Source organism: Cricetulus griseus, chromosome 3, assembly GCF_003668045.3.
Source record: "Cricetulus griseus strain 17A/GY chromosome 3, alternate assembly CriGri-PICRH-1.0, whole genome shotgun sequence".
NCBI classification, from domain to species: domain Eukaryota; kingdom Metazoa; phylum Chordata; class Mammalia; order Rodentia; family Cricetidae; genus Cricetulus; species Cricetulus griseus.
In genome coordinates, this window is record NC_048596.1 from 200,520,923 (window position 1) to 200,546,165 (window position 25,243).

The 25,243-nt window shown below is 45.4% G+C and overlaps 2 protein-coding genes across 2 annotated transcripts; one reads left to right on the forward strand and one right to left on the reverse strand.

Annotated features, from left to right (window-relative positions):
* Nucleotides 1-259: 259 nt before the first annotated feature.
* Ccsap (centriole, cilia and spindle associated protein) lies at nucleotides 260-17,596 on the reverse strand. The gene is made up of 3 exons (XM_027404864.2): nucleotides 17,184-17,596; nucleotides 4,849-5,117; nucleotides 260-2,682 (listed from the first exon to the last, which is right to left on the reverse strand). Exons 1-3 carry the CDS (start codon nucleotides 17,491-17,493, stop codon nucleotides 2,506-2,508), a joined length of 756 nt encoding a protein of 251 aa, XP_027260665.1. The 5' UTR covers nucleotides 17,494-17,596; the 3' UTR covers nucleotides 260-2,505.
* LOC100769251 (small nuclear ribonucleoprotein E) lies at nucleotides 8,966-9,303 on the forward strand. Its single transcript, XM_027404866.2, has one exon. The coding sequence runs from the start codon at nucleotides 8,995-8,997 to the stop codon at nucleotides 9,271-9,273; it is 279 nt and encodes a 92-aa protein (XP_027260667.1). The 5' UTR covers nucleotides 8,966-8,994; the 3' UTR covers nucleotides 9,274-9,303.
* Nucleotides 17,597-25,243: the final 7,647 nt, after the last annotated feature.

The following is a 25,243-nucleotide window of genomic DNA, read 5'->3' on the forward strand; positions in this document are numbered from 1 at the left end:
CTCACTGTGTGCAGGTGAGACCGCCTACAATGCCTTCAATTAACTTGAAAATGTATAAACATGTTGGAAATTCCGTGAGAGTGGAACGGATGAGCAGACACATAACCAATGCAGAGTAGTCAGACAGCTTCTAAACATACAGTTTAAGAATACATTTCTATTTTCTTCTCATTCTTGTCACTCCAGAGCTTCAATATTCTATTGTCAATTCTAAGGTAAAAGTAGCACACACACAAAAAAAAAAACCCACCAAAAACACTTATGGAAAAAATTTTTAATTAAGACCTTAAAATCAAAAATTTTTAAAAGACTGTGTATCATTTATTTTAAATATGACTGTATTCTCAAACATTTTCAGACGTCTCCAGCATGGAAGCTAATTTTAAATTATCTCATTGCCTTGTAGCTTGTCCTATATTAGCTCCTAGGATAGGAAAAAATTGTTCATAAGATCAATTTGTTAAAAACTTCATAGGCTCAAAAGGTAATCACCATCTTTTTTAAAGGAAAGAAATTGAAGCCTAAACATACAGAGACTGGGGTGTGGGGAGTCGCAGGTAACTCATACTGACTTATTTGTGGTGTGGGAACATTAAATATTCTGCAAAGTCCTGAGCAGTTGTGCTCTGTGTAAAAAGAAAGTGGCAAAGACACCAGCATGGCCTCTCCGTGCACTTCAGCCTGTGCGTCCACACACAGGCAAAAGGATGCGCGTATCTTCTACATGATTCTGAAAGCCAGGGGTGAGGGTGGGGTCGTGGGGAGGTCCTATGCCCTCCCCACCTGTCTTTCTGAGATTGTCGGGTACAACTTGATGATGTAGGCTGGGTGAGGAACACAGGCATTCAAGGCACAGTTTTACAAAGAGTAATTCTCAACCAACTGGGCCACTGTCCCAATCACCTTGCCTATGTGACATCTGGGGACTATGTGGTTAACAGAGTCACTAGCAAGGTTGTATTTGGACAAGATGTAGAACTTAATCTTTAATTAGATATACACTTCAGTGGGAGGGCTCTGTACACAAGGGACTATACAAAAGTAGGCAAATATTTTAAGTTTGTTTTTTTTTTAAAAAAAACACTCATGATCCTTCAGTTTGCATTTTCAAAGCTTCATACAGTTTTAAGATGACACTGTGTGACAAATTTATATGTAATGAAATCAGTTTGTGTTCTAGAAATTATCATACTCAAAAACCCAAAGTGAAAACATCCTGGAGATGCTCAGTCACACACACACACCCAGCACTCAGTTTTACCCAACAAACTCAGATGCTGAGTGAGTGCAGGCAAAGATCTCCCTGTTTCTGGAAGATCACAGTGCTCATCCTCTTAAACTTCTTTCCAGCAGGATGGAAAAGGCGCCCATCTCATGGAAACCTATGCTTTTTAAAACCTTTTTTTAAAAACCCTGACAGTGGTTCCCAGGCCAGTGTACGCCCCATTCTCCCACAGTTCGGCAGCACAGGTCACCAGGCCGGATATCAAGTAGTCATGTTTTCAACTTAAAGTATCAGCACTGTGCATCATGAGGCCTTCATTAAGTTCTATGGAAGGAAAAGCAGAATGGAGGTGATGATACCGAAGGGTGCCTGCTGGTCCCATCCCCATAAGCTACACAAACTCAGTTCATTAAATATCATTTCAGATTTCAAGTTTTCAGTGTCATCGTCTGCTGTCTCCAAAGAGGGGAGTGGCAGGTCAGACTTAAAAAGAGCTGACTATGCCATGTGTGCTCTAAAGGGAATTCTGCAGTTAAAAGAATGTGACACTGACTCAAAACAAATGTCATCATTGCTCTAAAGCATGCACTGCACTGCACTGCACGTCACTCACCAGAATGTACCAGAACTATTAAATTATATTACTAAATAAATGTCTAAGTGATGGTTTAAGGAGAAAAGGTGACCCTCATTCTGGCCAGGAAATTCTTAAGAATCATAGTCTACATGGAGGTGAGGTGAAAGGAACATTGAGAGTAACTGTTCAGCAGTTGCCACAGTTCTAGTCTGTCAGGAACAGCATTGACCTCGCACTGATGCCCTTGCTTTCCTTGGTGCCCTCTGCAAGGCAAACTGCACAGATGTGGTGCCTGTGAGTCCCGCACTGTGGGATGGGATGCCCCTGCCAGATGTGGAATGTGCTGGTCAAAAAGGACAGCTCCGACTGTACTACAGGAGGGTGTGCATGGGAAGCGCCTAGAGCCGGTTAAAGGCATTTGGTGTGGGTATCTCCAAAGATCAAAATCTTTAAAATAAAACTCTTACAAGAATATCAAGACTCGGGGACTTGTCTTCATAAACAAGCCAACACTATGGCTTTGATGATCTGCCCTAACTATGAAGGTAGGTGATCAACCATCATGAAAGCAAAACCATCTCTTGGAAATTCCTAAGAAGAGCCTTGCAGGACCAGTCTGTTTCTTCCACCTGTGTGTGGTCCCATTTGCTAGTTTTGGTCATTCTTTTCTTCCATAAACACTTGAAAGAGCATGTCCCAGCATCTATGCCCTTGCTGAGTAGCACCGCATGTACTCTGTCAGCCACGGGTTCTCTGCGGAAGATGGCTTTACCCTCCAGTTCTTTTCCACATCCACCGAGTGAGCCCGCTGCCTCTGGGCAGCCAGTTTCCTTTTCTCCACCTGTCTTCTGTTCTTGGCTCGAAGTGCTGATTCATGAATCTAAAGAAAGTTCAAAAATAAAGGTAGACGCCTAAGTGGCTTAAGGCCCAATTTTTTAACAATATCTAAGTCTGGGGATATAGCTCAGTGCAGCCTAGCACAAATGAAGCCCTGGGTTTTATCCCCAGGTGTGGTGGTACCCACCTGTTACTCCAGCACTTGGGAGAACCCTAAGTTCAAAGCTATCCTGGGACACAAGAGACCCTGTCTTATGTTACTAGCCCAATTCCCTGAAGCAAGGAGTCAATCCCTGACAATCTTTGGTATCAACACTTCTCAGAATAAACTATCCTGTTACCATGTTCACCCCACTACTAACGATGGCAAAGCTGAGCACACAAATTAACTTTTAGGGCTGGAGAGATGGCTCAGAATCAAGAACAAGTACTGCTCTTGCAAAGGACCTAAGTTCAATTCCCAGAACCCAAGCCGGGCATCTCACAACTGTAACTCTAGTTACAAGGGCATCTGATGCCACTGGCCTCTGAGAGCACCAGCACTTACACACATAGACTCACACACACAGACTCACACACATACACATAACTTTCATGTCATCTAGGACCAGCTTGGGAAAACTTGTTTTGTTTTGCTTTTTTGAGACAGGATTTTCCTCTGTAGCTGTTTGGCCTGGAACTGGCTTACATAGATCAGACTGGCTATAAACTTCCAGGGATCCTCCTGTCTCTGCCTCCCAAGTACTGAGATTATAGGTATGCCACCACACCAAGCTCTGAAAAACTGTGGGAACTCCTCCATAGTGAGCATAGAAAAGAGTCTGAGTTCTTGACTATGCTATACAATACTGCACTAATGAGCTGGCTTTTTGAAGCCCGTCCATATGGTGAGATGCCTTGTTCAGTCTTAATAGGGTGGGGGAGCTCTTGGTCCTGCCTCAAATGAATATGCCAGGCTTTGTTGACTCCCTATGGGAGGCCTTCCCCTTTCTGAGGAGTGGATGGGGGGAGTTGGGAGAGGGGGAGAACTGTTGGTATGTAAAACAAATAAATTAAAATATAAAAAGAAAAGGGAACACTGCACTAAAATATGTGGACAACAGCCAGGTACAGGCACATGAGCCTGAAATCCCAGAATTTGGTAGGCAGAAGTAGAAAGATCAGAGGTTCCAGGTTATCCTCAGCTAAGTAGTGAGTTTCAGGCCTGTGGCTACTAAGATCCTGCCTCGAAATATAATAATACAACAAAACGAAAAATATCAGGGGAATTTATCCTGTGACAGATAAACACACTGTTAAATTAGTCCCTGAGATGGGTCAGAACCCTCTGCTAATAACAGCTCCCTTGTCTCAGATTTCACTTCAAATAAACAGCATCTGCCACCTAGAGTGCTCTAGGAACTTGACTGGCATTACAGAGAAACTGAGTTTGCAGTTTTTCTTTCTACCTGCTCTTCGGGCATCCCTGGCATCCAGCTGGTGCTAACACAGTAACTGTTTGGTGATGGACCATACCTTCTCTGTCCCCCTGTCTAAAATATCTCAGGTCTTGAGAGGATGCCAAACTAAGGCTGAGTCAGATTGACTGGAGCTCCTGGGAACAAAACAGTATTGCAGGCCAGGCAGTGGTGGTGTGCGCCTTTATTCTCAGCATTTGGGAGGCAGAGGTGGGTGAATCTCTGTGAGTTCCAGGCCAGCCTGGTCTACAGAGTGAGTTCAAGGACAGGCTCCAAAGCTACACAGAAAAACCCTGTCTCAAAAAAAACAAAACAAACAAACAAACAAACAAAAACCAACCCCTCCCCTAAACAAAAACCCACTATTGCAAGCTGAATTTCATCAGAAGGGAAACAGAGGTCCCCAGTAGATATCAAGTAATCAGACATGCCAAGGAGAAAACCTTGGTCAAGGACCCAGGTCAGCAAAGCTAAGGGAAACTGAGGCCTCTCCAGGGGATAGCTCCAGCTCTCAGTGTACTCTGCCCTTGACCCAGGCCATAGATCTCATAAACCACAATGACATCTGCCTCTTCTCCTTGCTGTAGTGCCAGTCCACCAAAGTCTACTCCATCTTCCTAGTAACCAGAGGCCCCTTTTGGCTTCCATGGACCCCACACCACCCAAGGACCTCCCATGGCCCAGAGCAACGACAGCCATAGGAGAAATGCCCTGGGGCAATGCACGGCTAGACTCGCCCTTCCAAGGCACACCTCGTGCACAGAGGCAGATGCACAGACATTGTGTGTCTTCTGACTCCCCGTATCCATCTGTTTCTCTCCCCAGCCATACAGAGCAAATGGGTGCTTGTTCTCTTTTATTTTGCTTGTTGATCTTTGGGGGCTTCTGGTTGCTTTCTTACTTCCTCTGGCAAATAAGGCACTAGGATGTTGTCGAGGTTCGGGGCCACTGGGCACCCTGTCAGTCTCTTTTGCCCCAGTTTGTAGTTCAGGTTTTTCTTCTATGTCTTTTTTTGGTGGTGCTTTTGAAAAAAGGGATGAGACAAGATGGAAATACTTTAAATCACCAGTTTATGTATAGTTACTCAAGTTAACAAATAATAAAGCTTCATCAAGTCAGTTTCATGTTTAACTCAACAGGTTTTACTTAAAGTAAAATAAGGAAATAAATTTGTAGAATAACTGTCATTTACCCAAATTTAAAAATTGACAACAAAGGTACCAACATTACATCAAAAACAATTCCAAAGCAACCTTGATGGACATCCTCAGGATTCATCATCCCTATGAGAAGTGAGTGCACACACCTGGGAGCTCTGTCCACAAGCCCAGAGTGTGTGGTCCTCTCTGGATGCTTCCTCTGGTGACAGAAGAGGCTGTCCTCACCAGGCAAGCTGCTCAAGGTTTCTAAGTCACTTCCTGGAGTTCCAGGATTAGGCTTCCTTTTTTGATGTGCATTGATGGAAAACCTCCTCACCTGTGCCTCCAAAGAGGTGGCTGTCCACCTGAGTCTAAGGGCACTTGTCACAACAGGATGTGGTCACCACAGCCACTCACCTGAGTGTAGCCCTTTACAGCATCCCCAGTGTAAAAAACAAGAGATGTTGAAACACGAGTCAGGGCCACAGTATTGTGCTTGAATATGTAATGTCTTCCCAGGCTCATGAATCTGAACAGTTCCAGCTAGTGGTGCTGTTTTTTGTTTTGTTTGTTTTTAAGATGTATTTATTTATTGTGTATACAGTTTTTCACCTGCATGCCAGAAGAGGGCACCAGATCTCATTATATATGGCTGTGAGCCACCATGTGATTGCTGGGAATTGAATTCAGGACCTCTGGAAGAGCAGTCAGTGCTCTTAACCGATGAGCCATCTCTCCAGCCCCTAGTGGTGGTGTTTAGGAGTCTGTAGAATCTCTGGGAGATGAGGTCTTGATGGAAGAGGTAAGTTGCTACAGGATGAGTATTATGGGTTACAGCTTGATCTTAGTTTTGACCTAGCTTCTGTTTCCTGAATGATCAAGATGTAAGCAAGCAGCCTCACCTTCAAACTGCCATGAACTCTGCCATACCCTCCCCATCATGATGGACCATACCCTTTCCAAGCATAGCCAAAAGAAGTCTTTCCACCCTTCACTTGCTTCTTATCAGGTATTTGGTCACAGTGATGAGAAAAGTAACTGACTGGTATGGTGTGTGGAGCCTGAACAGTATCAGTAGCCCTAGGGGAAGGGAGGGAAACAGTGGGGGATGTGGCTGCCCAACCTGAGGTAAATATCAGGTATGAAAGAACACTCCAGAATGTCTCTAATTTCCTTTGCCTACCTTTTGGGATTTTGACATTTTCAAACACACACACACACACACACACACACACACACACACACACACACACACGACATACGGCATGATTTCTTGCATAAATCCTTCCTGAACCTGTTTCCTTTCCTCCTACACACACCCTAGAATATGAGCTCCATGTGAGTCACTTAGGCATTACATACCCTCCTCTATCAGCTGCTGCAGAACTTGGCTGTTTGTGACAACTATACAGACTACTGTAACAAAGCTGGGTTCCCTCAGAGAACAGTCCCTCAGCCCTGCTGCCCTTGGCTGGGCATCTGTTTCATGTTCCTCTACAAGAAGAGTGTACCCCACGTGGGCAACCCAGACAGGGCATGCCTGATTGTACGAACCCTTTACTTCTGCCTTAGCTTTGGTCTTAGCTCCAAAACCCTTTCATTTTTACTGAGCATCCTAAGTATCAGGTGACACAAGCCAATCCTGGGGTCTAACATCTTACATGCTACACCAGGCTGTAATCCCAGCAGTGCTTCATGAGGTGATGGGACACCAGATTCCACTTCATCCCAGGAACTTAAGTCACTCACTGCCCAAGTATCTTTCTGCATGTTGTACCCACACCCTTCCTCACCTTAGTGTAGGATGAGAAAAAGAGGGAACCTCAAAGTCAAAGCAAAGAGAAAAAGTAGCATGGGGCAGAACCCATGCAGATCAAATATAGAGAATGAGGAACAGTGCAGTGACCTGAGTTTTGGGTCCTTTCTTCTCTCCTTCAGATCTCCTAGGGCTGCCAGCCCAGAGAGGACACTAATGCCCTTCTTTAAGGAAAAAGCTGATGCTGGCCAGGAAGAGACCTAAAGAAGGAATGTTCACTGAAAGGGAAGAGGAAATAATCAACAGTTCTAAGGATAAGTGCACACAGAGCCTTCAGCTCCAGGCTGGGAACAGGTGGCATGAGGGAAATAAAACCTTTCTATGCCAAACTTGGATTGGAGGTGGGAGTGATTATACCTTAGAAATCATGGGGACTTATGAAAAGATTTTAAGATTAGAAATGATGTGGTCCTGTCTATTTTTTAGGATGGGTTGGATAAAAGAATAGAGCCCAAGTGCCTGCCGGGAAAAGCTGTCAACAGACTAGGGTAAATAGACACACTGGCACCAGGCTGGCATGGGGGTGGGGCAGGAGAATGTGATTGGTCCCCACAAATGTCCTAAGCAGATGGTCCTCCTATCCATAGACCCAAGGTGTCCCAGGCATGAAGGGAAGAACTGCACAGGATGGAACAACCAGGCAGGCTGCTAGTAGACAACCGCAGGCACCTTGAGGGAGAAGACAGCTGGGGACTGGCTCTGAGTGCACAGGACTGCCCAGCAGAATTGTGGAGCAGGAGGTTGAAAGGACAGTTGGATCCCTGGGACACTTATTTAATGATCCGGCAGAGAAGGAACCCAAGAGTAGGACAATGGAAGGACGTCTAGAAAAGTAAAAAAGAAGCCAAAAGGAAACCTAAGGAAGTGCCACATTCCACAGGAAAGTCAGTGTGGTGATAGACTGAAACCCTACAACTTATCAGTGAGGCTCTGGTGGGTGCAGGAGGGGACATGAGGGTCAGGAATCAAGCCAAGTGGCAGAGCAGTGGATCACTACAGGATCAACCCTCCTTACCACAGGGACCAAACACAGCTCAGTCAAGTACAAAAGTCACTGCCCACAGGACCTAGGCAGGACCCCAGAGTCCAAATGACTCCTACAAATGATTTTTAACACAATTATCAGTGTCACAGAAGACAGCCCAACACCCAAGAAAAGATAACGATGATGAGAGAAGCAGCTGGAGCAGATTTAAGATACCTAAATTATCATCTACAGACTGTGAAATAATGGTACTTACACTCTGTGCTTAAGAAAAAAGGATAATGCTTGAAAATTATTCCCAGAAGGAGACAAAAGATGGACAGAACAGAAGAAAAGAGACAGAACGTAATTGCTGTAATTTAATATTTATAAAACTCTCAAAATAGGGCCTGGTACATAGTAATTAGATATAAGTATATGCTTTTAAGATCCTATTTGAAAGAATGATGTTTAAAATAAGGATATTTTCAAGCAAACAAAAACAGTATTTCCCACAAGATTCAGGGGAAGATTGCAACATTTTTCTCATCAACTAAGAGAACATTCAAATTAAAATAAATCCAGTCTTTAAAATGGAGCTGCCCAATACAATTCCTTTAGCCACATGTGGCTATTAAAAAATTCAAGTAAATTAAAAGTAAATAAAATGAGGGGGTTGTGCACCTTTGCTAGGCATGTCAACCACTCAGTGACACCACAGTGGATGCTATAGAAAATGCATCTACTACCACAGAGCTATTCTGAAGAGTCCTGTTGAAGAGGAAAAAAAAACCAAAACATGGCAAGACGAACAACAAATGACCCACTGGGGTAGAGAGAATAAACACGAGGCAACTGGAGATGAGGCATTCCCATCAAGCAAAGAAAGAGGGCAGACATCATGATGTCTGACTTTTTTTTTTTTAAGATTTTATTTATTTATTGTTCCCTACTCGTGTGGTCTTTTGTGACTTCTACCATGGCGTACCGCGGCCAGGGCCAGAAGGTGCAGAAGGTGATGGTGCAGCCCATCAACCTCATTTTCAGATACTTGCAAAATAGGTCTCGGATTCAGGTGTGGCTATATGAGCAAGTGAATATGTGGATAGAGGGTTGTATTATTGGCCTTGATGAGTACATGAACCTCGTATTAGATGATGCAGAAGAGATTCACTCTAAAACAAAGTCAAGGAAACAACTGGGTCAGATCATGTTGAAAGGAGACAATATTACTCAGCTCCAAAGTGTTTCCAACTAGAAACTCAGGCACTTGGGAAGTTGAAGAGGAAGTACAGTGCTTTTAAAGGTGTCTTCTGCTGGATGCACAGTCGGAAACATTTATTCATATTGTTTTAGTGGCCCTTATGTTATTATCAGGTGACAATAAATACTGTGAGGTTGTTTTTCCTTACAAAAAAAAAAGATTTTATTTATTTATTATGTATTATACATTCTGCTTCCATGTATATCTGCACACCAGAAGAGGGTACCAGATCTCATAACAGATGGTTGTGAGTCACCATGTGGTTGCTGGGAATTGAACTCAGGACCATTGGAAGAGCAGCCAGTGCTCTGAACCCCTGAGCCATCTCTGCAGCCCCGGTGATGTATGTCTTTAATCCTAGCACTACAGGTGTATCTCTGTGAGCTCAAGGCCAGCTGGTCTACACCACAGAGTTCTAGGCTACTTGGGCTACACAGTGAAACCTTGTTTCTAGATAAATTAGTGAATAAATAAACAAATAAAGCAGAGGCTGGGGAAATGGCTCAGCAGTTAAGAGCACCTGCTGCTCTTGCAGAGGTCCTGTATTAGGCTCCCAGCATCAAATCAGGTAGCACATGACAGTCTGCAATTCCAGGTTCATGGACTCCTGAGCACCTGCATCCATATGTGCATTTTCACACATATACATTTACACATAAGTATATAATAAAAGTAAAACAGGAGGTTCTGTTCAAATAAGCACTGCAAACATGTACTTCAATCTCTTCCTCCCCCAAGTCCCACTCAGTAAAGGCCAAAAGGCACAAAGATACAATAAATACTGAGAAGCAGGAAAGAGAGGAACACAGATTCAAATCAGGCAGAGGAGGCTGACTGCCTGAAAGGAGGCCCAGGACAAAAGCTGAGACCAGAAAGAGTCGACTAGGCACAGGATTCTCACAGTGCCAGGGCTGTAGACTTCCTTTCCAAAGTCCCATCACTAGCCAGCTCCAACCCACACCCTTCTGTAAAGCAATGGACACATTTCCACTGAGAACTGGGTCAGGGCACCTCAACTCCAGACTTGAGCAGACTTCTGTAACTTCTAAAGAAAGCAGGCTGAGAGGAAAAGATATCTGATCCACAGAAAAACTGCAAAAGCAGCGGGCACCATCAATTCAGATGTATTGTGTGCTGTCCTAAAGAGCATCTACACACAATGAGGAAGGCCCAGCACAGGAGGAAGCCTTGCAAGTGTTGATCCAGCAACAGCTCAGCTGAGGTCTCAGCAGAGGCCAAGGATAATACCTATCAGACAAGATGTGCCAGCCTCAGAAAGGGCCTGTGTCCAGCCCAGAGCCTACAATGCTTCGGGAGTGGTATGGGTTTTGGCTGAGTTCAGGTGACAGTTTTGCAGCAGTGGATAACCGTCTCAAAATCTTTCTTTTTTAGTTCTGGCTGTCCAAGCTGGCCTTGAAATCACAGAGATCCGCCGCCTTCCATGTGCTGGGATTAATTTTTATTTTTTTATATGCATTGGTGTTTTGCCATGGGTGTCAGGGTCCCCAGGAACTGGAGTTAGTTACAGACAGCTGTGAGCTGTCATGTGGGTGCTGGGAATTGAACGAGGGTCCTCTGGAAGAGCAGTCATTGCCCTTAACCACTGAGCCATCTCTCCAGCCCCATGTGCTGGGATTAAAGGTGTGCACCACCACGACTACCACCCAGACTTTCTTTCAGTCTAAAGTACTGTTTAAAGATGGAGAAGCAGAGGGGTCCTGGACCTGGGACCTTAGCACAGCAGAAGCCAGGGTAATACCTTCCAGGCTTCTGGAGGCCTCAGCACACAGAGCACTCTTCTCTATAGTTTTCCTCCTAGGCTCCAAGCATGTGGCACACTGGCTGGTTTCCCTGGGGCAAGATTAGAGGCACCATCTGGGAAGGGCACACAGGAGACTCCCAGAGGGTAAGTTTTAAACTCCCCAGAGAAACACCTGTGTCTTTCTCTTATACAGCCAATAAGCAACCCAAAAGACTCCATATCCAGGTTCCTCAGAGCACTTTCAGGCCTCACATTAAATATGAGCAGATAGGTTAGGAGCAGACATCTGGGTATGGACCTCCCCCCATTACGTGTGTGTGTGTGTGTGTGTGTGTGTGTGTGTGTGTGTGTGCGCGCGCGCGCGCGCACATACACACACAAAATTGTATGCTCATATGTGTGGAGGTTAGCACACAACTTGCAGAAGTTGGTTCTTTCCTTCCACTATGTGGGACCCAGGGATCAAACTCAAGTATTCAGACATTCAGCAAGTACTTTTATCTACTGAGCCATCTCACCAACCCATGGGTACATATTTAGACAAAATAAACACAGAGATGGGTATAGTATTTCACACCTGTAGTACCAGCTAACCAGGTTAAAGTGGAAGGATAGAGAGATCAAGATCAATATTACAGGCTGTATAGATAGCTCAGTGATTAAGAGCACTGGCTGCTCTTCCAGAGGACCTGGATTCCATTCCCAGCAGCTACATGGTGGCTCACAACTGTAACTCCAGTCCCAGTAGATCTGATGCCCTCTTCTGGCTTCCCTGGGGACCATATCCATGCAGGCAAAACATTTATACACATAAGACATTTTTTCCCCTTAGAGAGGGTCTTCATATGTAGCTCTGGCTGTCCTGGGACTCACTATGTAGATCAGGCTGACCTTGAATTTACCTCTGCCTCCTGAGTGCTGGGATTAAAGGCTTGAGCCAAAAAAAAGAAAATAATCTGTGCATAGCAGGACAAATCTATAATGCTAGTATTCTGAAGTCTGAGGCAGTTGGTTTTTTTATAGTGTGAAATCAGTTTGGACTACATTGTGAAACTCTGTCTCAAAGACAGAGAGAAATGAGGGATGGGAGGGGGCATTCAATAAGAGGAGGGGAGAGACGAAAAAGACAGTGAACTGTGAAGCAGAGGAAATTAATTTATGTGGTATTAGGACATCTTGATCTTCTAGAAGTTTCCATATTCAAAAAGTCCTATACAATGAATGAAAAAAGAGAGAAAGGCATACCACTGAATTTGAGGATACCTAGAAGAAAAAGAATCTTCTAAAAGCTTCAGCCTCCCACCAAAAACAATGCTAAGAGACAAGAAGTAGCAAGAGTGAGAGGTGGGCGTGAGTTGGAAATGGGGTAGGACTACTTTCCTAACCTTAAACAGGTGGTTTAAAATAAGGCAAATGTAAGCCTTACCAAAAGTAAAATGTTGTTGAAAAATGTTACTATGGAATAAGGAACTGGAAACAGTCTAACCTGGCAGCCTGACATTTTAACTGCTGTGGACCAGCGGTGACACACTTGCCTAGCATGGAGAAACCCATGTTGGATATTCAGTATCACAAAAAATAAATCTGGAGGCAGTCTTCACCATTTTTCAAAGCAGGAAAATGCTTATCACAGCCCTTTCTCAAATAAGAAAAAGAAGCCAACAGATCTCATTCATTTGAAAAAAGGCCTCCTGTGAGCAATACAGAATTATAAGCAAAAAGAAACAGAAACAAAAGGGGGGGAGGATATACTCTGCTAAACACACAAAGAGAAACAAAACACTCTAACAATATCTTTTATAAGAAAAAAATACAATGTGTCCTTGTCAAGAACCTAATACTTTTGAAGGCAGGGGGTAGTGCCCTCCTGTGATCCCAGCCCATGGAGGATTCCGGGGGATTAGGCCAGCCTGGGCTACATAGGAAAACTGTCTCCAAAACAGGAAAGAAGAAAAGAAATATTATGCAAACAAACAATAAACTTGATACTTTTTCCCCCATTGAAACAAGGTTTCAAGTATCCCAAGCTGATCTGGAACTCACTTCTGAGCCTCCAGCCTCAACCTAAGTGCTGAAACAAAAGCATGCACCACCTCATGTTTGCGTTGGGGATGAAACCCAGGGCTTCATGCATGTAAACAAACACTCTACAAACTGAGCTGCCAAGTGTTTAAAATGACACACATGCTTAATTTGATTTCAGCATTGCACACTGTATACACCTGTGGAAATACCACAAGGTAAACTATAAATGTGTATACATTTTATGTACCATTTTTTTAAACCTTCCAAAAAGAAAGAATAGAAGGCCAAGAAGGCAGGGCAGTGGGCGGTGGTGGCACAGGCCTTTAATGCCTGCACTTGGGAGGCAGAGGCAGGCGCATCTCTGTGAATTCCAGACCAGCCTGGTCCACACAGCTAGTTCCAGGATGGCCAGGGCTACAGAAAAACCCTATCTCAAGGTGAAAAATGAAAGAAAGAAAGAAAGAAAGAAAGAAAGAAAGAAAGAAAGAAAGAAAGAAAGAAAGAAAAGAAAGAAAGAAAGAAAGGAAGGAAGGAAGGATAGAGTAGAAGCTCACTTGCCCAGTGCTTTTCTAGATATACAAAGTCTTGAATTCCACTTCCAGCACAATAAAACTACCTTGTCCCACCCAAAGAAGGAGAAACAAAATGAAATAAAATAAATAATTCAAGAAGTCACCCCAGAATTAAAAAGGAAAATTGGGGACTGGAGTTCAACAGTTAAGAGCACTGGCTGTTCTTCCTGAGGACCCAGGTTCTATTCCAAGCACCCACATGACGGCTTACAACCCAATCCCAGGAGATACAACACTCTCTTTTGGCCTCCAAGGGTACTGCATGTACGAGGTGCACATACATACATACATACATGTAAAAGACAGAAATAAAATAAAAAACAAAACCAGGCAGTGGTGGTGCATGCCTTTTGTCCCAGCACTCAAGAGGCAGAAGCAGACGGATCTCTGTGAGTTTGAGGACAGCCCAGTATACAGAGCTAGTTCAAGGATAGACTCTAAAGCTACACAAAGAAACCCTGTCTCAAAAAACCAGAAACAAATCAAAAAATAAAAAATATGGGAAAAAGTTTAAGAGGTTGGTTGTAGGGACTTTCAGGTGACCTACATCAATTCATGAGAGTCAGGACAGACAAAAGATTCTAACAGCCCCTCTTGGGGCAGTTAAAGGTAAGGATCAAGAATCAGAAGTCAGGTGGTAGTGGTGCACCTGTTCTACAGAGTGAGTTCCAGGACAGCCAGGGCAACACACACACACACACACACACACACACACACACACACACACCAATCTTTAAGAACAAACAGCCAGGCGGTGGTGGCACACATCTTTAATCCCAGCACTCGGGAAGCAGAGGCAGGTGGATCTCTGTGAGTTCGAGACCAGCCTGGTCTACAAGACCTAGTCCCAGGACAGCCTCCAAAGCCACAGAGAAACCCTGTTTCGGGGGAAAAAAAAAAAAAAAGACTCAGAAGTCACGGCAATGGAGCAATGCCTCAAGATGTTTTAGAAACAATGAACCATCATCACAAACTCAAAAATTATGATTGTTTTTTTAAACAATGGTCTCAAGAATTCAATTTTCTACTCAGCTTTTCTTAAGCTGATAGGTGATCTCTACCGTGAGTGGGTAAGTCAAACCTGACAGTGATTCCTACCTGTGAGAGAAAAGCTGGAAGGGCCTTATGCAATGCCAAGGCCCCTCTTTAGACAACAAGCATCAGGCCACGCCTGCCACAGGGTGGCACGAAGGCCAACCAAGTAGGTCAGTGGCCCCGAGGGATGAGTTAAGGTGAGTATGATGGTGAACCACTGTATTGGCTACATTGTGAGAGAAAGAAAGAGGAACCAGAGAAACAAAGTGGGTCAGCTTTGAGCATTTGTCCATTCCCATGGGCCCAGTATCACACAGCCTATCATGGCTATGAAAAATGTGTGGAAACAAACGTGTGTATTAGGAGAGTAGAAATAAAAGCCAAGATTAAAAAAAAAACAAAAACAAACTGGGGAGAAGTATCAATTAGTGTCAACATAGGTATATGGAAGTAAATACCAGCCAAGTGTGATGACGCTCGCCTGTGGGCTAAGTTACTCAGGAAACTGGGGCAGGAGGATGGCCTAAGCCTAGGAATTTGAGGCCAACCTGGGTACCACAGTAAGACCTCGCCCCAAAGTAAGAACACAAATAAAGAGTGGATGGGCTTGGTAGCACAGGCCTATAATACCAGCTACTCATTCTGGAGACTAAAACAGAAGAATCATAAACTTGAGGCCAGCCTGAGCTACAGAGGACATTCAAGGCCAGTGTGGCTTAGTGAGGCCCTATCTCAAAACAAAAGATACAAAGAGCTAGGGATGTAGTTTGGTGGTAGAATATTTGCCTAGCCTGCCCAAGGTCCCAAATTCAATCTTCAATACCACAAAAGGGAAAAAGCAGAGGTGCTAGAAGCAGGTTACCTAAAAAGTAGGCAGCTACTGGCAGGTGTCATGACTTGGTAATAAGCTTCACAGATCTACAAAATTCTTTATGCAAAAAAAGCCTTATAGCCAGGCAGTGGTGGCCCAAGCCTTTAATCCCAACACTTGGGAGGCAGAGGCAGGCAGATCTCTGAGTTTGGGGCCAGCCTGGTGTACAGAGTAAGTTATAGGACAGCCAGGTCTACACAAAGAAACTCTGTCTTAAAAAAAAAAAAAAAAAAAAAGTGGCTTGCAGTAAAACTAAGGCAAATGTATTTTGGAGGAATGCAAATCAGTGGCTCACCAGGAACATTTCTCATATTGATATTGCAGGGGCCATGCAAAAGAACAGGTGATGGAGAATCCAAAGCAGGACACATCTTCTATATTCCATAATGCCTACATACCAAAAACTTTAGCAGGGATTTAGCGAATCTTTGAGGACTCAGTATCTCCATGGAAACCCAAATAATCATGAAATCGGGTCACTCCTAAGCAGGCAAGCCTGGGCACCAAACGCACTAAACTGCTGTCAACAGTTTTCATATTGCACACACAGATAGCAGGTAACCTCATCAAAATACAGAGGGAAAAAAGAAAAACCTGTTACTCATTCCGATAAAATAAACCTCATAGTTAGCAAGGGCTCAGTTTGCACCGGAATAACTGGGAGACATGCTCCTAGCACCCCCAGCCCCACACCCGCCCCGAAACCTTCTGCCACTCTAATTTCTAACCACATCACAGAAGCATCAGGACTGGTTGTCACAAGCGACCCGATGACGATGACAAGGGGGCAGTCCCACCATGCAGGAACTGAGAATAGGCAAACAGGGCAACCAAGAGCAAAGCAACCGGATCCTTTCAGACTCTGACCATAGAATTGCAAGCTCCTACGTCTTTGTTTACAAAACTGAAATTAAAAACAATGGCCCAATCTTACAAATATTTGAAGGTCGGGTGAGAAAAATATATATTTCTGGGCGAGTGACTGAGTAATAACTTTTTTTTATCACTAGACTCTCATAAGATCTCGAAGAGTGATCTCCAGTTGTGCTAAAGCACAGCCCTGAGCCCAGGCCACCCTCCAGGCCTCTCTGCTGATAGACTCACGCTGCAACCGCGGGAAAAGTGACTCACAGCCTTACCATGATGTGCGGCTGGCACCAGCGTATACAAAGAGGGTTCGTCCACAAACACACGCACACCATTCAAAAGAAACAGCGCAGCCAGACCAAGGAGCTCACACAGACAACCATGACCCCATTTTGCCAGCTCCAGGGGTTCTTAACTTGGCGGGTCATCTTTGGAATGAAAGCTCCTCTCGGGAAGAGGGATGCACAGAAACAAACAGATCCGCCATCTGGTGGATCCAGGACTCACTGAGCAGGCCACTGCCTTGCGACCAAGGATCCCTGTCCCGGGAATAGGATGGGGTGGAGAGGGTGGGCACTTAGAGATAGATCATAAAGGCTCCGCCAAGAGTCACTAAATTAGGGAAATCAGGGGTGGGAGAGCGGACACGCGGCCCGCATCTTCCCCTCTTAGTTCAGCAAGCGGATTTTGTCAACCCCAACCAACTAAAACAAAACAGGAAGCGCCTGCCGGTCAGCAATTCAGTCATCGGAGTGACCCGCCGTGTCCGTACCTGGTAGCACTGTGTCTTGCTCCTCCGCGTCCCCAACCTCCGCGCCCCGCAGCTCTGCGCCGCGCTCCCCCACAGTCTGCTCCTCCTCCCGCTCGGAGGGAGCCGAGGGCGCGGGACTGGGTGAAGCCGAGCTGTCTGAGGGGCTGTCAGGGCCCCAGGTGTCCCAGAGCCAGGGCGCGTGCGCCTGCTCCAGTAGCCGGCGGCCCAGGCGGTAGCGCAGCAGCTCGCGGTAGCATGGCGCATACTCGTCCCAGCGCGGCTCCCGGTAGCGCTTCATGTACTCGCTCTTCACCCCACTGCCCGGGGACATGGTGTCGATCGCCACCGCCTATGGGCCCGACCCGACTCAGAGGCCCGGCCCGCCGCGCGGTTCAAACCCGGAGCCCCGCCTGGACTGGAGGGCGGAGGCTGGGGCAAAGAGGGGCGGAGAGGGGGCGGGTCTGTGACGGGGTGACCCTGGGAGAGGGGCGGAGTCCTGGCGGGGACGGGGGCTGGGCGGGGGCGGAGTCTCGGGCCGAGAGGGCTCTGTGGTTCAGGTAGCAGCGGGGGCGGGTTCCAGGAGACGCGACCTAGCTACTAGTGGTACTCCTAGGTGATAATCTGGGGTCGGCTCTACTGGGTAGAGGTGGCGACTAACGGACTCAGGGCGGCGAGGCCAGGGATCTGGGTCCCCAGGCACCCAGATTTGGGTCCTGGGCAAGGGAGTGGGGACTCCGGGAGCAGCAGCAGCCTTACCTACTGCGCGTTCAGTCCTGCGCGCTCCGGAGGGCAGCAGAGATCGTGGCGCAGCAGCTACACTGTGACCAGCGTTTCCCTCAGCGCGTTCTCCACCAAGATGTCGCCGATGGAGCGGCCGCCCCGCGGTCCTACGGCAGCCGGAGGCGAAGGCGCCGCCCCAGCCTGAAGCCTGCACCTCCCCGCGCGCCCGCCGGGCCCCCGCCCGCGCCTGGGGCGCTGCTGTGATCCCCCCCAGCTCTCTCGCCCACTCGCTACCGGCGCCCTCGGGAACAGGCTTCAGCTTTAGGTGCAACCTGCGCCTGTGAGCAACCAGCACCTGGGCCAAGCCCAAATCATGTGTCCCGCTTCGTTCCTCTCTGTTCACTCAGGCCCTAAGACTTTTTTTTCTTATTTTAATATATTCCCCTCCCCAGCCCTCCTTTGAGACAAATCTCGGGTAGTCCAGGATGGCCTAGCACTCATTCCACCGCCCAAGCTGGTCTTGAACTTCTAATCCTGCTTCAACCTCACAAGTGCTGGAATTACAGGTGTAAGCCACCTCACCTCACCTGTCCTCATCCTTATCTACAGGTCAACTTTTGCAATATTAATAATAAATAGACCGACAGACAGACAGACAGACAGACAGACAGACACCCCGGGGCCTGCTCAAAGACCGGTGCGAATGTTTGACTTCGGCTCTGTCAAAATGTATAGTGTTACAGGGATGGAATCCTGCTCTACGGATTGCGTTTGTGAAAAGGAGCCTTGGTGCAGTAGCTGCAGGAAGTTTTGAAAGGAAAGACATTCAAGGAAAGATAATGTAGTTTAAAAAAACAAAAAGTAGGCCCAAGCCAGGATGTGTAACCATTTCCAGTTGGCAGATTAACTCTGATATTTCTTCAGTTCAGATGAACTATTCCCAGGTGTCTAGTCCTGCCTGGACCCTTTCGTAGCTGAAAGTCGTGACGATAAGACACTGATCCTTCAGGGTGGTTCAAAGGACAGCCTAGCTGGCTGTCCTGAGAACCTGAACTGATTATTTGTATCATGGAATTGTCCAGAGCCATTTTCTGGTAGGAAACAGGAATTAAGGAAGCCGCCACTGCTGAGATTCCCACAGAGGTCAGACTCCTCTCCCTACCCCTTAACAAGCCTCGGGAACCTCTCATTGCATTCCTTTTACTTAAGCTGACTGATCTATGGTGTTAGCAACCAAAAGAAGCTTATAAATATTTAATCACTAGGCATGGTGGCACACCTGTAACCCTAGCCTTGTCTCAAAAACTAGGTAAATAATTTTTGAATAGTGTGGAAGAAATGATGTGCTGTGACATGAGAAATCAGGGCTAGGGTTAGAGTGTCTCAGCTTTTGCTTCCTGATTGCAAAATTTAGTAGATTGGGTTACCTGTGGTGCCTGCCAATCCAAGCCAGCCTGAGTTACATACTGAGATCCTGTCTTAAAAACAAAACTAGGGACGAAGTATCATGGTAGAGCACTTGCCTAGCATGTACAAGGCCTTGAGTTTTGTCACTGAAAAAGGAAATGAAATAATGACAACAAAGTGATTTAAAGCAACCAATATGACTTCTTTTGATGGCAACATAAAGATAAGCTGGGCAGTCCCTGAAGTCTAGGGGCCTAGGTTGGTCCAGAGAAATTTGGGAGCATGGGTCATGTCTAATGGGCTAGACTGGCCTCTAAAAATCAAACACATGTTCTAATGTCCAAATAAGTCCCCACATGAGGATTCAAGGGAGAAGTCCCATTCCACCTCTATCAGACTGACACACTGAAAAGGACTGCACACTTTTGGTGGACCCAGTGGTTAAGGATCACGATATGCAACAAACGGGAATACACTCTCACAAGAGGACTTTTAAGGTTTAGTACCAAATTTTATATAAACAAAAATCAGAATCATCTTTCCTAATCTTTTTTAAAATTTTTATTTAAATTAGAAAAAATCTTATTTTACAAATCATTCCCAGTTCTCTCTCCCTTCCATCCTCCCATGCCCCCCTCATATTTCCTAATCGTAATGTGTCTATTTTCCATCCTTAAGATGTATTACTCTCAGCACATGGGAGGCAGAGGCCCATGAATTTGAACCCAGGTTGAGATACCTAGTAAGGGCTTATCTCAAAGTATTAACAACAACAACAACAACAACAACAACAACAAAATGTGCTATTTATTTATTTATTTATTTAATTTTTGATTGGTTTGGTTTTTTGAAATAGTTCCTGGTCTGGTTTGGGACTCACTGTGTAGACAAGACTGGCCTCAAGCTAGTGGGCAATCCTGTCTCCTAAGTGCTAGAATTATAGGCTTGCATACCACACCTGGTGTGTGTTGCTAAGAATAGATTCCATGGCCTCATATATGCTAGGCAAGAACCTTACTGAAGGCATGGAAATTAGGATTCACCTGACTAGTATAATTGAAGTGCAGTTTATTAGTAAATAACTTACACGGAAGACAAAAAGTAACTTCAGCGGCGTTCCTGCTCCAAGGAAACAGAACCTGCTCCCCTATGCCCTCCGAGACCAAAGGGACTCCCTGATTTCTGATCCTCCCTCTTAAACCTCTTAAGCAGATCATGTCTGCACCTGTAACCACGCCCAAAAGGCGTGGCCACTGTTACGGGATCTCTGGCAAATACCTCGCTACACCTTACAAGCTGCATCCCCAGTCCTCATTCTTTTTTTAATTAAAAAAAAAAAAAAATTAGGGGACTGGAGAGATAGCTCAGCAGTTAAAAGCACCGACTGTTCTTCCTGTGGATCCGGGTTCAATTCCCAGCATCCATAAGGTGGCTCACACTGCCTGTAACTCCAAGATCTGATACCCTCACACAAACATACATGCAGGCAAAACAACAATGCACATAAACATAAAAAAAATTTAAAGCCAGGTGTGGTGGCACACACAGCACTTGGGGGGTGGTGGTGAGGCAGATGGTTCTCTATGAATTTGAGGCCAACTTGTTCTACATAGTAAGTTCCAAGACAGCCAGGGCTATGTAGAGAGACACTGTCTCAGAAAAAAATATTAAAAAGTTTAATGTGCATAGGTATTGCCTATATATGTATGCATACATGGGTGACTGGTGCCTGCAGAGTCCAGAAGTAGACGGCGGATTCCCTGAAACTGGAGCAACAACAGATAGTGTAGGAAAAGAACCTGGAGCCTCTAGAAGAGCAGCCAGTACTCTTAACCACTGAACCACCCAGTCAGAGAGAGAGAAGGAGAGAGTATCAATACAAAGGCAGAAGCATTTCTTTTGGCCCATGGGTTCAGAACTTTTAGTTCATGGAAGATCGGCTCCATTGTTTCTGGGTGTGTGACAAGGCAGACCATCACTGTGGGGAACACATGGTAGAGCAAAGCTGTTCATCTCATGGTAGACCACTAGCAAGGAGGAAACAAGAATGAACAGAAAATCCTCTTTAGGGTCACAACCTCCAGTGGCCAGCCTCCTCCAACCACACTGCATCTCCCTGTTTCCATCACCTCCCATTGACTCATTAAACCATGTAAGAATCCACCTGTGAATAAACCTAGGGTGCCTGGAATCCACTCACCTCTCAGAACTCCACCTCTGAGCACTGCCATATGGCAGCCCAAGCAGTCAGCACACGGGCCTTTAGGGGACCTCATTCTAAACAAATGCTTTCTGGTTCAGGCAGAGTTCAACCCAGGATTTTAGTCTATGTCACTGGGACTTCCTTGATTTGGGCTCTGCTTCCTTGTCAAGGGCTGTGCTCTCCACTCTGTGTAAATGGACTTTCTTCACACACTTGAAGGGCAATCCTGTTTACAAGACAATGTCCTATCATCAACCCCCACCCCAATTCCTCCATTATCACCTTGGTTGGGGCTGATAAGCCATGTTGGGACATAGTCCACAAGCATCAAGCCTTCTTGGTCCTGCAGATCCAAAGGAAGGGTTTGCAACCAGCTTGGGCCCAACTGAGCTATTGTGCTCTCGGGATCTCCTAGTCCCCATACTTGAGGTCCAAAAGGAACTAGTAGAGCTCTCAGATTGACCCAGGCAGGCAGCTGAATTAGAACAAAGATCCTTAAAACAAGTCCTTGGAGCTGCAGAGTTAGCTCAGTAGTTAAGAACACTTGTTGCTCTTGCAGAGGCACCGTGTTTGGATTCCCAGCCCACAGATGTAACTCCAGTCCCCGGGGATCCAACACCCTCTCCAGACCTCAAGAATCAGGCATGCATGTAGTACACACATAAATATGTGTAGACAAAAACACTCATACACATAAAATAATGAATCAAGTCAATGACAACTCAGCAATTTATTGCCCCCCCCCCCTTTTTTTGTTTTTTTGAGACAGGGTTTCTCTGTGTAGCTTTGGAACCTATCCTGGCACTTGCTCTGGAGACCAGGCTGGCCTCGAACTCAAAGAGATCCGTCTGCCTCTGCCTCCCAAGTGCTGGGATTAAAGGCATGCACCACTAACACCTGGCTATATTGGCCCCTTTCTTGATCATCTATCTACAGCAGACACAGTGAAAGCATCATAGGGAAAGTGAAGTTCAGAACAGTGTCTGTTGCTCTCCATTGTCATGATGGCCATGCCCTTATTTCTCCAGGAAATGTCAAGAATGTGCTTTGAAATTGAAGCATGAAGCTTGAGTCAGACAAGGAATCTTCCCCCTCCAGTAGACAGATGACCTGGACCCCCTGAACGTGCAACAGCCACAGATCAAACGACAGTACCTGCATGTTGTCTCTACACTGAAGTACAGCTGCTCCCTGTAGGGGTTTCTCAGGCTCAAACAGAAACTGCCTGCAACCTTAACTCACTGAGGAAAGACAGGGATGTTCTTTGTGGAACCTGCCAACCACAAGCCCTGATTAGGCTCTGGCCCAGCTTCTTCTCTCCTGAGAAGTGTCTCAGATGGGACTGATGCCCTCAAGGACTCTAAGCCTCTGCCTTTCCACACCCTCTAATCTTTTCCTATTAGCAAACAGCGATGACTCTGTCTTATTCCACATTCTCTTTTCCTTTCTTCTCTTCTGCTCTTCCTCGCCATCTCTACCTCTCTCTTTGCCTTTCTCTTCCATACCTTTCCCTGATATTCCCCCTCTTAGAACCACATAACAAAGAAACAAACATTTCCCCAATTACTTCGACTGCTAGATAATAAGCTGTCAAATGAAGAAGAACAGTGTGATTACCATGGCAATTTGTCAGAACACAAAATTCTATGTGCAGCCTCATTTGGCTGCAGTGGAAACACCTGCTTTGAAAATGTGCCCGGATTGAGTTTCCCTGCTTTCTTCCATAATATAGGCTACTTCTGCTGCTGCTAATGATGATGATTAATGATGATGATGATGATGATGATGATGATGATGATGATGATATGATGGTGAAAATGATGATGCTGGTACTGATGCTGAGGATACTGGTGCTGATGCTGTTATTAAATCAGCTGATAACACTGGTACTAATAATGATGCTGGTGATTATGCTTAGCTTGGGGCTCCTGCTTCCTTGCATATCTTTTCAAAAAATTTTTCTTTATTGTTTTTAACTGAAAATTGTTTTCCATGCATCATATTTTGATCATGTTCTCTCAAAAAAGAAACAAATACAGAAACACAAGAAACAACCCCCCCCCCAAAAAAAGGCCAGGCGTTGGTGGCGCATGCCTTTAATCCCAGCTCTTGGGAGGCAGAGGCAGGCAGATCTCTGTGAGTTCAAGGCCAGCCTGGTCTCCAGAGAGAGTGCCAGGATAGGCTCCAAAGCTACACAGAGAAACCCTGTCTTGAAAAAACCAAAAAAGAAAAAAAAAAAAGAAAAGAAACAAAACCCCCTCAAAAACAGAAAAATCAAAATCAAAAGAAACAAACAAAGGATCAATAAGACAAAAAAAAATGTCAAGACAAAGAAAATGAAACAAAATGCCGTTGAGTTTGTTTTCTGTTGGCAACTACTCCTGGGCATAGGGCTCACCTGGAATGTGTTTGACACACCTTGTGATACTCCATTGGAGAAAACTGATTGCTTCCTTGCATGTCTGAGGAAGTTACTCCATCCACCTGTCACTGAAGATCTGAGTTCTCTCTTTCCATGAGACTTTCCACGAGAGGATGATCGTCCCACTGCCCACAGCTCAGTATATCTATACCCCAGCTCCTCTGCCCCACCCTGTCTCCACCCCAGAAGGTTGCACCTCTAGATCTACTGGGAGGCGGAGAATAATTTTCAAGGATTGCTAATCAATATTTGATGCTCTGCTGCTGTGGGTTTTCCAAATCCTAAGGTTTTCTTTGAGCCCTAACCAAGCCACTGGAAAGCTAGTGCTCTGGGGAGAATGTCCCAGCCCCACATAGAGCTGCTTTGCTGAATTGTACTTGGTTTAGTGCCTGGGCTCTCCAAAAATAGTCCACAAGCAGCCATCACTCTTGGCCCACGGTTCCCTTTGTGAAGACCTTAGAAGACATTTATCTTCATCCTTGATTAGTAAACTGACTTCCTCTCTACTTCTCAGAGAAAGTAAACTCTTTCTGTTTGTCTGTTTGCTTTAAATACTGGAACACTCAAGATCAATGTGCCTTCCCCATTCCACCCCAAGAATCAATCACAACTGTTTTTTGTTTTTTTTTGTTTTTTTTTTGTGTGTGTGTGTGTGGTTTTTGTTGTTGTTGTTTAAAGACAGACCCTCAAACTCACTATGTAACTGAAAATGATTTTGAACTTCTGACCCTCCTGCCTCTACCTGGGTCATTGGGATTACAGGCATGTACCACCACTTCATGTATATACACTACTGGGGATCAGACTTAGGGGTTAGTGCATGCTTGGTAAGCATTCTACTAGTCAAGCTATGTCCTTAACCCTTTCCTATTCCTTATTTTTGAGTTGTTCTGACTGACCTTGGATTCACCCTGTAGCACTGGCCAAACTTGGCCTTGTGATCTGTCCTGAGCAGCCTCCTATGTTAACTGGGAGCACAGGTGTGTGCCATCACACCCAACCGTCTTCTATTTTATCTTTTTCTTGCTTTCATCAAGCCCCAACCATAATTAGACCCTACACATTGTTCAACAGAAACAGGGCATTTCCCCATCCCAGTAGCAGTGCCAGAGGTGGGAGACCAGGTAGGGTCATAGTTCTCTGCTGCTAAGCCACGGTTTTTCTGTAAGTGAAGCATACTTCATGTTTTTTTCTTCTTTCTTTCTTTCTTTCTTTCTTTCTTTCTTCCTTCCTTCCTTCCTTCCTTCCTATCTTTATCTCTCTCTCTCTCTCTCTCTCTCTCTCTCTCTCTCTCTCTCTGTGTGTGTGTGTGTGTGTGTGTGTGTGTGT

Bases quoted from the DNA above. Each gene is read 5' to 3' on its own strand.
- LOC100769251 (XM_027404866.2), top strand. From the start codon at position 8,995: ATGGCGTACCGCGGCCAGGGCCAGAAGGTGCAGAAGGTGATGGTGCAG.
- Ccsap (XM_027404864.2), bottom strand. From the start codon at position 17,493: ATGTCCCCGGGCAGTGGGGTGAAGAGCGAGTACATGAAGCGCTACCGG. The intron at 5,118-17,183 runs GTACGGACACGG...TTTTTTCAAAAG, and splicing joins GCAAGACACAGTGCTACCAG to CACCACCAAAAAAAGACATA. The intron at 2,683-4,848 runs GTGTGCCTTGGA...AACTTTCTTTAG, and splicing joins CATCTGCCTCTGTGCACGAG to ATTCATGAATCAGCACTTCG.